The sequence below is a fragment of the Tamandua tetradactyla genome, chromosome 17, assembly GCF_023851605.1.
Source record: "Tamandua tetradactyla isolate mTamTet1 chromosome 17, mTamTet1.pri, whole genome shotgun sequence".
Lineage (NCBI taxonomy): Eukaryota > Metazoa > Chordata > Mammalia > Pilosa > Myrmecophagidae > Tamandua > Tamandua tetradactyla.
The window spans coordinates 47,181,632-47,197,057 of record NC_135343.1 but is presented as its reverse complement, the minus strand read 5'-3'; the positions used below and the strand labels follow the sequence as shown (position 1 = coordinate 47,197,057).

The window sequence follows — 15,426 nt, the reverse complement described above, 5'->3', positions numbered from 1 at the left end:
CTTACATAATAGGGTTAAACAAAAAAAGTAAATATATAGTAGAGAATGAGAGCTATGTTTTTCACTATTGAAGAAAGAAGTTACAAGTAAGGAAAGGAAAAATGTAAAATGAACCCTGTCATTCTGGATTAGAGTATACAGTATCAATATGGACCTATGGTTAAAAATATATATACATATATATGTATATATATAAAAGATCAAATACATGTGGAAATACAGATGTGGGTGTACACATGAGTTAACATACACACACACATACACACATACACCTTTGCTCTCTTTATTAGAAGGAGCTAAAAACATTAGTACCTTCTAATTGGTAAATTCTTAGTACCAAAGAATAAATCTAGCGCTATATCTTGGTTTCAAAATACTATTCTCCAAAAAGAGAAATGAGGTCTACTTGGAGAAATGGTTCAATTCCAACATTGAGGCAGAGCATAGGAACAAACATGAAAGAGCCCCCAATAGCCAAAACTGGAACAATTTGAACAAGAAAATAAATACAGATAGTATTAGATTATAACCCAAAGAATAAAGCAAATATCCATGAATGCATACTGACATAACAAATGAAGAGATAAATAAAAGGGTGCAAAAGAGTTCCCTTTCATACAGAAGAACTCCAATTAATAAATGTAGAAGGAATGAAAGAAACAAAAACACCATTATAATATCACAGTAATAACTGTTTCAGGCAAGAAGCACTGATTGTTGCTAAAGTTAGTGATGAAAAGTTTAAGCAAAACCAGAATATCTGCATAGTCTAATATGCATATTATATTCTAAAATACTTAGTAATTACAAGGGAAAACATAATTTTACAGTGAAGAATCTTGGCATACACCACTTTAGCCAAGTGATCAAAGTTAACATCGCCTGTGATACATACCAATCATGGACTCTCAGATGTACTGGGAATGCATAACCTCAATCTAATCCTGGGAAAGCATCAGATAAAGCCAAATTGAGGAGTTTCTCCAAAATAACTGTCAGTACTCTTCAAAGACAAAACTCAGAACTTGTTACAGAGCGCAAGAAACTACTCTGTTTAGACATGACAACTAAATGCAAGGTAGGATCCTGGATTAAATCTTGAGAAAGTAAAGGGTCAATTGTGGAAAAACCAGGTGGAATCCAAATCAATCTGTACTGTAGGTCGTTTTGTACCAATGATAATTTCTGAGTTTTGATAAATGTTTTAAGGTTATATAAGGTGTTAACATAAGAGAAGCTCAAGTAAACAGTATATGGGAAATTAATTGGTAAACTGAATGCCATTCCAAACAAAATCCCAGTAGAAATGTTTGGGGGAAACTTGTCAAAATGACTCTAAGTATCATTGAACAGATGAGTGAGAATATCTAAAAGAAACTCAAGAAATAGAAGAGGAATAAGGGGTATATTATTAGCAATGAAATACCCTATAAAGCCACAATAATAAAATAGTTTGGTGCTTGGAATTAGCATTGATATATTTGACAGATGAATCAGCATCACCCTGATGTTATTTCTTGAGCACATCTGTTCATAGGGAATGTGACCAATCTCAACCAAGGTCAATGGCTTTAAAAAAATGAACAGGAAAAATATCCTTGGATTTTCTATTGTAAGCTAAGTCCTTCTCTTGGGCCTGCATTAATTTATCATAATGTCAAGACTTAGTTATTTGGCTTTAAAAGGCAGGTGAGTCAGGGCAACATTACTTACAGGAGGTTTCATGTGAGATAGCTGCTGTAGTACAGGCAGAGTAGTCAGCCCAGGCAGCGGGCTCTTATAAAAGCACAAACCAGGTAACCTCAACCCTACTGCTTTCTTCCCTTGCCTGCTGCCATGCCAACATGGATCTCCATCTTTCTATTTGGCAGGGGCCCAAGCTAGAGCCAAAACCACTCTCAGGCCTTGCTATAACCTAAGAGCTTATCATTTGTGGTTTAAGGCAGAGTTTATTCTTCCACCAATATACTACCGATCTCCTAAAATAAAAAAATTAGAATTAAGAGTGTTAAGAATTCATGAGGACTTTCACTGTTTGTGTATGACATGATCATATATTTAGAAAGTCCTGAAAAATCTACAAAACTACTAAAGCTAATAAATGAGTTCACCAAAGTCTTAAAATTGGGTAGAGTGCAATACTAGTGGTCAACAAGAAGGAGGGGAAAGTTATATGGGACATTTGGGTTTTCTTTTTTAATTTTGTTTTCTGGAGTAACAGATGTTCTTAAAATGACCATGGGATGAATACACAACTATGTGATGATATTGTGAACCACTGACTATATGTACTTTGGATGAATTGTACGGTGGGTGGAGGTATCTCAAAAAAATACACTTAAAAAAATAGTATATGGGAATTGTATCAGGCAACCTCTAAGATATTCCACAATGATCTCTGTACCTTCTGGTATCCATGCCTTTTTCATTATCCCCTTCTCCTGAGTGATTCATTTCTATAGAATAGGATGTGGCACAGGTGATAAAGATTTGGTTACAAAAAGACTGATTTCTGTTCTAGGCATTCTCTCTTGTTTTCTCATTTGCTCACTCCTAGGGACGCTAGATGTCATAGTGTGAGCTGTTTTTTGGAGAGGTCCACATAATCAGGAACTAAACCTGACTACTAGGTAGGCAGAACCCAAGAACTATGTGAGTAAGCTTGGAAAGAGATTATCTCCAGTCAAGTATTAAGATGAATCCACAACTGCAGCCAATATCTTGACTGCAAAATTGTCAGGGACTCTGAGCCAAAAGCACCCAGGTAAGCAAAACCTGGATTTCTGACCCATGGAAACTTTGGGAAAGTAAATGCTTATTGTTTGAAGCTACTATGTTTTGGGTAATTTATTACACAGCAACATATAACTAAGACAGGAATTCTCCGTACTTTTTGTGCAATTCTCAGTAAATCTAAAATTATCTCAAAATAAAACTTTTAAAAATATTTTGCGACTTCCGGAGAAGATGGCGGCTTAGTAAGACGCACGGGTCTTAGTTCCTCCTCCAGAAAAGCAACTAAAGAAACAGAAACAATACGAAACAGCTCCCGGAGTCACGACAGAGACCAAAAAGACAGCGTACCCCATTCTGGAACGGCTGAACGGGCAGGGAGAATCCGCTGCGGTGAGATACCCGAGGGGCGCACGTTTTCCCGGCCGGGGCGGCTGGCGACTGGGGTCCCCTCCACGCACGTGGCTCCCCAGTCTGACTGGGAACATTGGATAGCGGGGCCCTCCCATCACGCTTGGCGTCTCGGGCCAGCTGGGCAATTTGGACCGGCACTCCCCCAAGCCGCGGCCAGCGACCCCCGCCTCCATGCACGGTTTCCCGGGCCGACTGCCCCGCAGACAAACGACCGCCACGAGCACCACCTACTGGGCAGGAAAAGAAAAACAGAGCCCAGAGATTCCACAGAAAAACCTTTCAACCAGCTGGGTCCCACACCCAGGGAAATCTGATCAAATGCCCAGACACCAGCAGAAAGTAATGGATGATGCTCGGAAAATTGAAGATATGGCCCAGTCAAAGGAACAAACCAATAGTTCAAATGAGATACAGGAGCTGAGACAACTAATGCTGAATATACGAACAGAAATGGAAAAACTCTTCAAAAACCAAATCAATAAATTGAGGGAGGACATGAAAAAGACATGGGCTGAACAAAAAGAAGAAATAGAAAATCTGAAAAAACAAATCACAGAACTTATGGGAGTGAAGGACAAAGAAGAAAAAATGGAAAAAACAATGGATACCTACAATGGTAGATCTAAAGAGACAAGCTACAATTAGTGAACTGGAGGATGGAACATCTGAATTCCAAAAAGAAACAGAAACTATCGGGAAAAGAATGGAAAAACTTGAGCAGGGAATCAGGGAACTGAATGACAATATGAAGCGCACAAATATACGTGTTGTGGGTGTCCCAGAAGGAGAAGAGAAGGGAAAAGGAGGAGAAAAACTAATGGAAGAAATTATCACTGAAAATTTCCCAACTCTTATGAAAGACCTAAAATTACAGATCCAAGAAGTGCAGCGCACCCCAAAGAGATTAGACCCAAATAGGCATTCTCCAAGACACTTACTAGTTAGAATGTCAGAGGTCAAAGGGAAAGAGAGGATCTTGAAAGCAGCAAGAGAAAAACAATCTGTCATACACAAGGGAAACCCAATAAGACTATGTGTAGATTTCTCAGCAGAAACCATGGAAGCTAGAAGACAGTGGGATGATATATTTAAATTACTAAAAGAGAAAAACTGCCAACCAAGACTCCTATATCCAGCAAAATTGTCCTTCAAAAATGAAGGAGAAATTAAAACATTTATAGACAAAAAGTCACTGAGAGAATTTGTGACCAAGAGACCAGCTCTGCAAGAAATACTAAAGGGAGCACTAGAGTCAGATACGAAAACACTGAAGAGAGAGGTATGGAGTAAAGTGTAGAAAGAAAGAAAATCAGATATGATATATATAATACAAAAGCCAAAATGGTAGAGGAAAATATTATCCAAACAGTAATAACACTAAAAGTTAATGGACTGAATTTCCCAATCAAAAGACATAGAATGGCAGAATGGATTACAACCCAGCAATACCACTGCTAGGTATCTACTCAAGGGACTTAAGGGCAAAGACACAGACGGACATTTGCACACCAGTGTTTATAGCAGCATTATCTACAATTGCAAAGAGACGGAAACAGCCAAAATGTCCATCAACAGACGAGTGGCTAAACAAACTGTGGCGTATACCTACAATGGAATATTATGCAGCTTTAAGACAGACTAAACTTATGAAGCATGTAATAACATGGATGGACCTAGAGAACATTATGCTGAGTGAGTCTAGCCCAAAACTAAAGGACAAATACTGTATGGTCCCACTGATGTGAACCGACATTCGAGAATCAGCTTGAAATAAATCATTGGTAACAGAAACCAGCAGGAGTTAGAAACAGGGTAAGATAATGGGTAATTGGAGCTGAAGGGATACAGACTGTGCAACAGGACTAGATACAAAAACTCAAAAATGGACAGCACAATAATACCTAAGTGTAATGTAACTAGGTTGGAACACTGAATGAAGCTGCACCTGAAATATGAAAAAAAAAAAAATATTTTGCACATATAATATATAATGCATATATTCAGCTTGAAGTATTTATAGACTCTGGAGTCAGACAAACCTACATTCAAATGCCACCTCCAACACTTAATGGCCATATCATCTTGGGGAAAACTCAGATTTTGAAAATATATGAATTTAGGTAATAATATTAATCTCTTGTAGTTATAAACTATATAAGCATCAAGTACAATGCCTGGCATTTAGTAAATTTTCAACAAATTGCATTATTAACAGTTCATATTTATAAAATTCATTTTTTCTCATTCATAGTTCTACTTAACTTTCCAGAAATTTAGCTTCAATAGTTTGACATTTTATCACTCTTAAATATTGTATATAAACTTGTCAATATTATAACACTTCTCCCACATATGAGGGCCAAAGATTTTTAAATGACTTGTCCTAGATAATGACTGGTAGACGAGCTGGAAATAGAGCTCAAAATTCTGGGAGACAGTAGCACGTAGGAAGTTCATAGTTAGAGTAAACATACTACATCTGAATGTCCGTTTGGCTGATTAAAACAGCATTAACAAAAAAAAGGAAAAAAAAAACAAACAAAAAACCATTACTTTATACAAGCAGCAATCTCAGTGTTTCAGTTTTTCAGTGGGTAAAATGGGAATAATACCATGTACCTCATACGGCTGTTGCTAGGACTAAATGGGATAACAACACATTGCAATTATTATCATATCTGTGGATGTTGATCAAATATTTTTCTCCCTCCCTTCCTTCCAAGACCAGTGCTCTCCACTATGGAACACTGCCTTCTCAACTGTAAGGTGTAAACATTAAACACACAGGGTAATTCTGTTTAGCCATATTGTAGGAGTTCCTATCAATGTAAAATTGAATTGATGACAAAGTTCTAAAATTAGGCTGCATAAAATAAAATATTGCATTTATCCTTTAATTGCATTTTTCCTTCCTTACAATACATTGTGAGGTGGGGACCTGGGACAAAGATGATTTTCACCGTTGATATTAGCTTGAGGACTTTCAATTCCATGAAATGAAAATATTGAGAGAAAGGAAAAAGAACACACTTTCAAAGTCTAATCTACAGCATAGCTCCAAAACAATAAGTAAGGAAACCAGTAAATTATACGACTGGATGATCAGAGAATCTCAAAATAACTCAACCTTTTAAAACACCTGATACAAGTCTTTCAAAAGCTCTCTGAAAGCATAAATACTTAACTTTTACATGTTCTCTCTCACTTATATATTTATTCCTGAAAGACCTTTAGCAGACTAAATACACAGCTACCTCTAAGAGAAACCATACTACCTTTCCCCCAAGACATCACATATTTTAAAATTTTTTTAGCACAAATTCCATCCACTTGTTTGTAATCACAACGAGACTCACCGATCTGCAGATACTGGAGTCCCTTCTGGATTGGAATATTCTTCCAAATCTGAAAAATTCACTTGTGTTTGCCTTGAGGTTACTAACTGGCTATTCTGAGAAGGTATGTTTTTCAAGTTCTGAGTAACACTATTATTACTATCTGCAAGAGTAGATTGTACGATTTGGAAGTCCAGTGAAGATTTAGGTCCTAGAAAACCTAAAGATTCTTGATCCTGTGCTATAGGTTTAATGGTCAATAATTTGGAAGTTGGTTCCAATGATTTTGAAGATACAGTTTGCAGGTCAGAGTTAAACTCACTATTCATCCTTGTTTTAGAAGCAGGATCCAATGAATGTAATCTTTTACCTAAGGTTCCACTATCCAAGCTGGAAGGAGTCTTGGGAGAAAGAGTTATATGAACACAAGAAAGTATTTTTCTATTTGAAGGTGGAGTAGATGCAGATGTTACTAATGTACAATGATTTGGGACTAACTGGGAGACATTGTTGAACTTGGCTTCAACATTTGTCAAATTAGAAGTGTGTGATTTAAGTATATATTGATTATCCTGTTCTACTACACAGTCCTGACCTTGAGGAAGGGGAGAAGGGTGTTCTCTCACATGATGATGTACATGAGGTGCTCTGCTTTGTTCAAAGAGCTCACGTTGTTCAAGAAAAATAGGAGAAGGAAGGTCTGAAGCCATATGATCCTGACCTTGAAGAAGGGGAGAATGGTGTTTTCTCACATGGTGATCTGCATGTGGGGCTTTGCTTTGTTCAAAGAGCTCACGTTGTTCAAGAAAAATGGGAGAAGGAAGGTTTGGAGCTATATAATCCTGACGTTGAGAAAGGGGAGAAGGGTGTTTTCTCTCATGGTGATCTGTATGTGGGGCTTTGCTTTGTTCAAAGAGCTCACGTTGTTCAAGAAAAATGGGAGAAGGTGGATCTGGAGATACAGTTACATTCTTCTCTTTGACTCCTAGTGTGGAACTCAGTTTGTCCATGCTAATGAGGGTATGATTACCAGAAAACTGAATTTCCTTGAAATTGCTACAATTTGCACTGGGACTGCACTCAGAATTACTCCCTTTAAAATCGGATATTTCTAATAGTTTTTCTTCTTGGTGAGAATGTTCAAAATCAACAGGTAATTCTTGGCTTTGCCTAACATTTTCGGCTAAAATAGTCTCATCTTTACTTGGTGAATAACTAAGCATTTTAAATGTTGAAGGGGAAGAAGTATTCTGTTTTTGGTCACTAAGAGTACTTTGCTTTTCAGCGACAAGAGAATTAAATACCCCCACAGATGTTCCAGTACCTTGGCTACCTTCAGTAACACCAACCTTGAAAACAGAGGAATCTGAAATGCATTTAGAATGTCGGTGCGATGAAAAAGTAATGGAGGTAGTAAACTTTGTCATGGGCTCTGGGGGTGGCATTTGTGATGAAAAGTGAAAATCCACTTCTTCAGATGGCACACAAGCAGGTTCTACTAATTCTGACAGCCAAGGGTCCATCTTTTCACACAATGGCATTTGAAGACCCTTGCTAATTTTAGAGCTGTCAGTTGTAAAGTTCTGAAATGGGGAATGACTTCGTAAGTGCAAGGAATTCCAAACTTTGAAATGGGAGGTACTCTGTTCTAGTGACTTCGAAAGGTTGATGTTCCTGGCTCTCCACAATGATGGGCTCCCCCGTCCTCTGGTCATTTCTGGGGGTTCAGCAGATCTGAATATGCAAGAATGGCTGTCCAATTGTGGCTCTTCAGCATTCAGAGTCCTGAAACATCCTTTTTCATGGCTCTCAATAATAATGTGACTGCATACAGCTTCTGGCTTGCATCCTATTTTCTGTGGACTGTGTAAACCCTAGAAGATATAAACAGTTTCTTACTTGAAGTAGTTCCAAATAGTTATATAAAAATCAGTTTCATATCTAGGATAATATTTGACTATGAAGGTTATGCCGATCTTTCACAATAAAAGAGGAAAAAAGACAGTAAACTACAGAATAAAATGGCTCATGATACAAAAAACCATGCCATCGTATATTTCTTAAAAATTCCAATAAAGTAACTATAGCAAAGACTGCTATTGTCCCCAAGAATCCAATCCCTCTTTCTTTCCCTCTGTAATATGGGTCCTTCACTTCACCTATTGCTGACCACATGACCACCAACCTGGAGACACTGACAGTTTGCCTTGTATCTGGGTGTGACCACAAGTTTAGGCCAAAGAGTCATAAGCAAAAGAAGTATATGCAACTTTTGTTTCCTGTCCTTAAAAAGCAGATTCTTGACTTCCATATTCCCGAAATACCACCATCACTACCATCACCATTACTTTTTTAATTCAATTTTTATTGAGATATATTCACATACCATTATAATCATCCAAAGTATACAATCAATGGTTCACAGTATCATCATATGACTGTGCATTCATCATCACAATCGATTTTAATATTTTCATTTCTCCATAAACAATAAAAATAAAATAAAAGTAAAAAGAACACCCAAAACGTCCCATACCCCCTATCCTCCCCTCTTATTTATTTTTTGTCTTTACTTTCTTACTCATCTATCTGTACACTGGATAAAGGGAACGTCAGTCACAATGTTTTCATAATCACACAGTTATGCTGTAAAAGCTATAGAGTTATATAATCATTTTAAAGAATCAAATCTACTGGATTACAGTTCAGTGATTTCAGCCTTTCCCTTTAGCTACTCCAACACACCAAAAACTGAAAAGGGATATCTATATAATATATAAGAATAACCTCCAGAATGACCTCTTGACTCTATTTGAAATCTCTCAGCCACCAACATTTTGTTTCATTTCTCTTCTTCCTTTTGGTCAATAAATCTTTCTCAATCCCATGATGTTAAGGTTAGGCTCATCCCCAGGAGTCATGTCCCACATTGACAGGGAGATTTATACCCCTGGAAGTCATGTGGGAGGGCAGTGAGTTCACCTGTGGAGTTTGCTAAGAGAGAGAAAGGTCATGTTCTTTTTATTATTATTATTATTTATTAATTTTTTAAAACATAACAACATATAAACTATCACCATTACTCTGCCCAGTTGAAAATGGTGATGTCTGGAACAACACTGGAAACCCTGTGTGAGGACAGTTTTATTGCCCACCCAGCTTGGATCCTTGAATGACCTCAAAGTGTAGAGCTCACTTTTCTATCCTGGACTACAACATGAAAGAAACAAAAATTTCTATTTTATATGAGCCATTATATTTAAGGTCTCTTCATGACAGGAAAGTTAGGCTTTGGCGAGCTTTTGGAAAAGCACTTGGTACCCTTTCTGAACCCCACTCCTGAGGAATTGAAGCCAATCTACACCCCCATCATGGGCCCCTTTGGACTGGGTCCTCTCCGGGGTGTCCCACTTCCCAGAACTTGCCCTCCAGGCCAAACTGGCTTGAGATAATGAAAGAAGTGTAAAAAATTATAGAGATGGACAGTATGGGACAAAGGTTTGCTGGCATCAAACAGCTGGGAGAGAGGTCTGTTACTGACAAACAGGGGACCAAAAACTTGTGTAAACAGGGAAACAACAAAATAAATAACAAGCAAAAGCATAGGAGAAGACAGAGGCCCAAAAGAAAGGGAAAATCCGGCATACTGAATTCACCTTGGCCAGAACTTCCTACTAGGAGAGCTGGAGCACAAAAAACCTGTCTTGTTATAAAATCAAGAAGGAGACATCTCAGGACTAAATTCCAAAGTTAAGATTTTAAAATATTAAAATGTACACTGTGAATAAGAGCACAAGACAAAGAAACAGGAAATGACAGTCTGTGCAACGGAGGAGGATAAAAAATAAAGAAAACAATAACAAAAGAAGACCAGAAGGTGAACGACCAAACAAAAGCTTTTAAAAAAATGATCTTAAGAGTACTTATGCGGATGAAGGAAAATACAAAGAACAATAAGACAGAAAAAAAATAAAGAATAAAGACAATGACAGGCTTAGTAAGAAATTTTTAAAAGGAACCAAACAGAACTACAGGAGTTGAAGACTACAATAACTGAAATGAAAAATGCCTAAGACAGTGTCAAGAACAAACTGGAACTGGCAGAAGAATCAGTGAACCTGAAGACAGAAGACTTGAAATGAGTCCATGTGAGGATCATAAAGAAAAAAAAAAACCAAAAATAAAGGCAAAAAATGGGGGGAATTCTGGTAAGATGGTGGAGTAGGGTAGGCTGGATTGACCCTTGTTTCTTAGAACAAGATAGGAGATGGAGAAAAAATGACTGGGACTGCAGTTCCAGGGATTCAGTGGTTGAAGATGTCTTCAGTATTTCATACAGAGAAGAGAGGTGGGGATATAGGGATGGTGTGCAGTTAGATTCAGTTGTCAACTTGGCCAGGTGAAGGTACCTAGTTCTGTTGCTGTAGACATGAGCCAATGGTATGTGAGCCTCATCAGTTGCTCATTTAATCTGCAGTTAGCTAAGAGGCATGCCTGCTGTAATGAACGATGTTTGATTTAATTGGTTGGAGCTTAAATGAGAGAGCTCAACATAGCACAGACAGAGCAGTTCAGCCCAGGACTCTGGAGATGCAGAAAGAAATCACCACAGGGAAAGTTGTTGGAAACCAGAGGCCTGGACGGAAGGCCAGACGAGATCACCCTGTGCCTTCCCACGTAAGAAAGAACCTCAGTTGAAAGTCAGCTACCTTTCCACTGAATAACTAATGAAATAAATCCCCTTTTATTAAAAGCCAATTCATCTCTGGTGTGTTGCATTCTGGCAGCTAGGAAACTAGAACAGATGGGGAAAGTAGGTAGGGGCTGATTGGCTGATCCCCATCAAGGGTGAGCAGCAGCATGTGGGGAGGTGTGGATGCAAGGGAACTGACTGTACGCTCAAGCCTACCAAACTACTGGCTGAAGAAACTTCCCCATGTGGCTTCATAGCTGGCAGCACCTGCAGGGAGTACAGAGGCATGCCTAGCCATCCACCATGAAAGGCTGTACCCTGTGAACAATGGAAGCAGCAGCCCAGCCAGGCACCTCAGATGTCCTGTCAGGCACAGTGAACAATGTGACTGCTTGGGGATGAGGCAATGTGATCATCTGCTACCCCAAGTGCTGCAATCAGCTCCCCCATACCATGCATTGGGACTGGCCATCACACAGCTGCGGGGGAGCAGGTGTCCTGCTATGCGTTGCATCTTTCCAGCTGGCAGCTGCAGTAGGTGAGAGCCAGGCCTGAGGGGAGGAGCATTTTCCACATGCTAGGAAAATCAGTAAGTGCAGATAAGGTAAACTCCATATCTGCCTGGGGTTTTTTGTTATTGTCGTTTTTTCTTTTTTTTTCCTCATGCAAAAACATTTTTAAAATCTGTACATTGTACATTTCACTATTATTATACACTCTAGGCATTCCTAGATTATACCATCTCGATCTTTAACATCTATGTTTCTTTCTGATTACATTTATGTCCCCAGCCCTCCTCCCTCTATCATTCTCACACGTAGCTTCATTCAATGTTTTAACATAATTACATTACAATTAGGTAGTATTGTGCTGTCCATTTCTGAGTTTTTGTATCCAGTCCTGTTGCACAGTTCGTATCCTTTCAGCTCCAATTACCCACTATCTTACCCTATTTCTATCTCCTGATGGTCTCTGTTACCAATGGCATATTTCAAGTTAATTCACTACTGTCGGTTCATATCAGTGAGATCATACAGTATTTGTCCTTTAGTTTTTGGCTAGTCTCGCTCAGCATAATGTTCTCTAGGTCCATCCATGTTATTACATACTTCATAAGTTTATTCTGTCTTAGAGCTGCATAATATTCCATCGTATGAATATACCACAGTTTGTTTAGCCACTCGTCTGTTGATGGACATTTTGGCTGTTTCCATCTCCTTGCAATTGTAAATAATGCTGCTATAAACATTGGTGTGCAAATGTCCGTTTCTGTCTTTGCCCTTGAGTCCTCTGAGTAGATACCTAGCAATGGTATTGCTGGGTCGTATGGCAATTCTATATTCAGGTTTTGAGGAACCGCCAAACTGCCTTTCACAGTGGTTGCACCATTTGACATTCCCACCAACAGTGGATAAGTGTGCCTCTTTCTCCGCATCCTCTCCGGCACTTGTCATTCTCTGTTTTGATGATAATGGCCATTCTGGTGGGTGTGGGATGATATCTCATTGTGGTTTTAATTTGCATTTCTCTAATGGCCAGGGACATTGAGCATCTCTTCATGTGCCTTTTGGCCATTTGTATTTTCTCTTCTGAGAGGTGTCTGTTCAAGTCTTTTTCGCATTTTGTAATTGGGTTGGCTGTCTTTTTGTTGTTGAGTTGGACAATCTCTTTATAAATTCTGGATACTAGACCTTTATCTGATATGTTGTTTCCAAATATTGTCTCCCATTGTGTAGGCTGTCTTTCTACTTTCTTTTTTTTTTTTTTTTTAATTTTTTTATTAATCAAAAAAAAGAAAAGAAATTAACACAACATTTAGAAATCATTCCATTCTACAAATGCACTCAGTAATTCTTAGTATCATCACATAGATGTATGATCATCATTTCTTAGTACATTTGCATCATTTTAGGAAAAGAACTAGCAAAACAGCAGAAAAAGATATAGAATGTTAATATAGAGAAGAGAATTAAAATAATAATACTAATAATATATATATATATAAAGGAAAAAGAAAAAAAACAAAAACAAAAGATACAAACACACAAACAAACAAAAAACCATATTTCAGGTGCAGCTTCATTCAGTGTTCCAACCTAGTTACATTACACTTAGGTATTATTGTGCTGTCCATTTTTGAGTTTTTGTATCTAGTCCTGTTGCACAGTCTGTATCCCTTCAGCTCCAATTACCCATTATCTTACCCTGTTTCTAACTCCTGCTGGTCTCTGTTACCAATGATATATTCCAAGCTGATTCTCGAATGTCGGTTCACATCAGTGGGACCTTACAGTATTTGTCCTTTAGTTTTGGGCTAGACTCACTCAGCATAATGTTCTCTAGGTCCATCCATGTTATTACATGCTTCATAAGTTTAGTCTGTCTTAAAGCTGCATAATATTCCATCGTAGGTATACGCCACAGTTTGTTTAGCCACTCGTCTGTTGATGAACATTTTGGCTGTTTCCATCTCTTTGCAATTGTAGATAATGCTGCTATAAACACTGGTGTGCAAATGTCCGTCTGTGTCTTTGCCCTTAAGTCCCTTGAGTAGATACCTAGCAGTGGTATTGCTGGTTCGTAATCCATTCTGCCATTCTATGTCTTTTGATTCGGAAATTCAGTCCATTAACTTTTAGTATTATTACTGTTTGGATAATATTTTCCTCTACCATTTTGGCTTTTGTATTATATATATCATATCTGATTTTCCTTCTTTCTACACTTTACTCCATACCTCTCTCTTCTGTCTTTTCGTATCTGACTCTAGTGCTCCCTTTAGTATTTCTTGCAGAGCTGGTCTCTTGGTCACAAATTCTCTCAGTGACTTTTTGTCTATAAATGTTTTAATTTCTCCTTCATTTTTGAAGGACAATTTTGCTGGATATAGGAGTCTTGGTTAGCAGTTTTTCTCTTTTAGTAATTTAAATATATCATCCCACTGTCTTCTAGCTTCCATGGTTTCTGCTGAGAAATCTACACATAGTCTTATTGGGTTTCCCTTGTATGTGACAGATTGTTTTTCTCTTGCTGCTTTCAAGATCCTCTCTTTCTCTTTGACCTCTGACATTCTAACTAGTAAGTGTCTTGGAGAACGCCTATTTGGGTCTATTCTCTTTGGGGTGCGCTGCACTTCTTGGATCTGCAAATTTAGGTCTTTCATAAGAGTTGGGAAATTTTCAGTGATAATTTCTTCCATTAGTTTTTCTCCTCCTTTTCCCTTCTCTTCTCCTTCTGGGACACCCACAACACGTATATTTGTGCGCTTCATATTGGCATTCAGTTCCCTGATCCCCTGCTCAAGTTTTTCCATTCTTTTCCCTATAGTTTCTGTTTCTTTTTGGGATTCAGATGTTCCATCCTCCAGTTCACTAATTGTAGCTTCTGTCTCTTTAGATCTACCATTGTAGGTATCCATTGTTTTTTCCATTTTTTCTTCTTTGTCCTTCACTCCCATAAGTTCTGTGATTTGTTTTTTCAGATTTTCTATTTCCTCTTTTTGTTCAGCCCATGTCTTCTCCATGTCCTCCATCAATTTATTGATTTGGTTTTTGAAGAGTTTTTCCATTTCTGTTCGTATATTCAGCATTAGTTGTCTCAGCTCCTGTATCTCATTTGAACTATTGGTTTGTTCCTTTGACTGGGCCATATCTTCAATTTTCCGAGCGTCATCCATTATTTTCTGCTGGTGTCTGGGCATTTGATCAGATTTCCTTGGGTGTGGGACCCAGCTGGTTGAAAGGTTTTTCTGTGAAATCTCTGGGCTCTGTTTTTCTTTTCCTGCCCAGTAGGTGGTGCTCGTGGCGCTCGTCTGTCTGCACGGCAGTCGGCCCGGGATACCGCGCGTGGAGGTGGGGGTCGCTGGCCGCCGCGGCTTGGGAGAGTGCCGGTCCCAATTGCCCAGCTGGCCCGAAACGCCAAGCGTGATGGGAGGGCCCCACTATCCAATGTTCCCAGTCAGACCGGGGAGCCACGTGCGTGGAGGGGACCCCAGTCGCCAGCCGCCCCAGCTGGGAAAACGCGCGCCCCTTGGGTATCTCACCGCAGCAGATTCTCCCTGCCTGTTCAGCTGTTCCAGAATGGGGTACGCTGTCTTTTTGGTATCTGTCGTGACTCCGGGAGCTGTTTCGTATTGTTTCTGTTTCTTTAGTTGCTTTTCTGGAGGAGGAACTAAGACCCGCGCGTCTTACTAAGCCGCCATCTTCTCCGGAACTCTTTCTACTTTCTTGATGAAGTTCTTTGATGTACAAA

At 38.8% G+C, this 15,426-nt stretch overlaps 1 protein-coding gene across 8 annotated transcripts in view; it reads right to left on the bottom strand.

Annotated features, from left to right (window-relative positions):
* Positions 1-15,426, bottom strand: part of ALMS1 (ALMS1 centrosome and basal body associated protein) — a 308,517-nt gene that overhangs the window by 151,918 nt on the left and 141,173 nt on the right. For all 8 annotated transcript variants that reach the window (XR_013164375.1, XR_013164376.1, XM_077134572.1 and 5 more), the window contains one exon: positions 6,504-8,356. Coding sequence is in view for 6 of the 8 variants with exons in the window: in XM_077134572.1 (XP_076990687.1) it covers positions 6,504-8,356 (1,853 nt within the window). In the remaining 2 variants the exon portion in view is untranslated. The remainder of the gene's footprint in view (positions 1-6,503; positions 8,357-15,426) is intronic.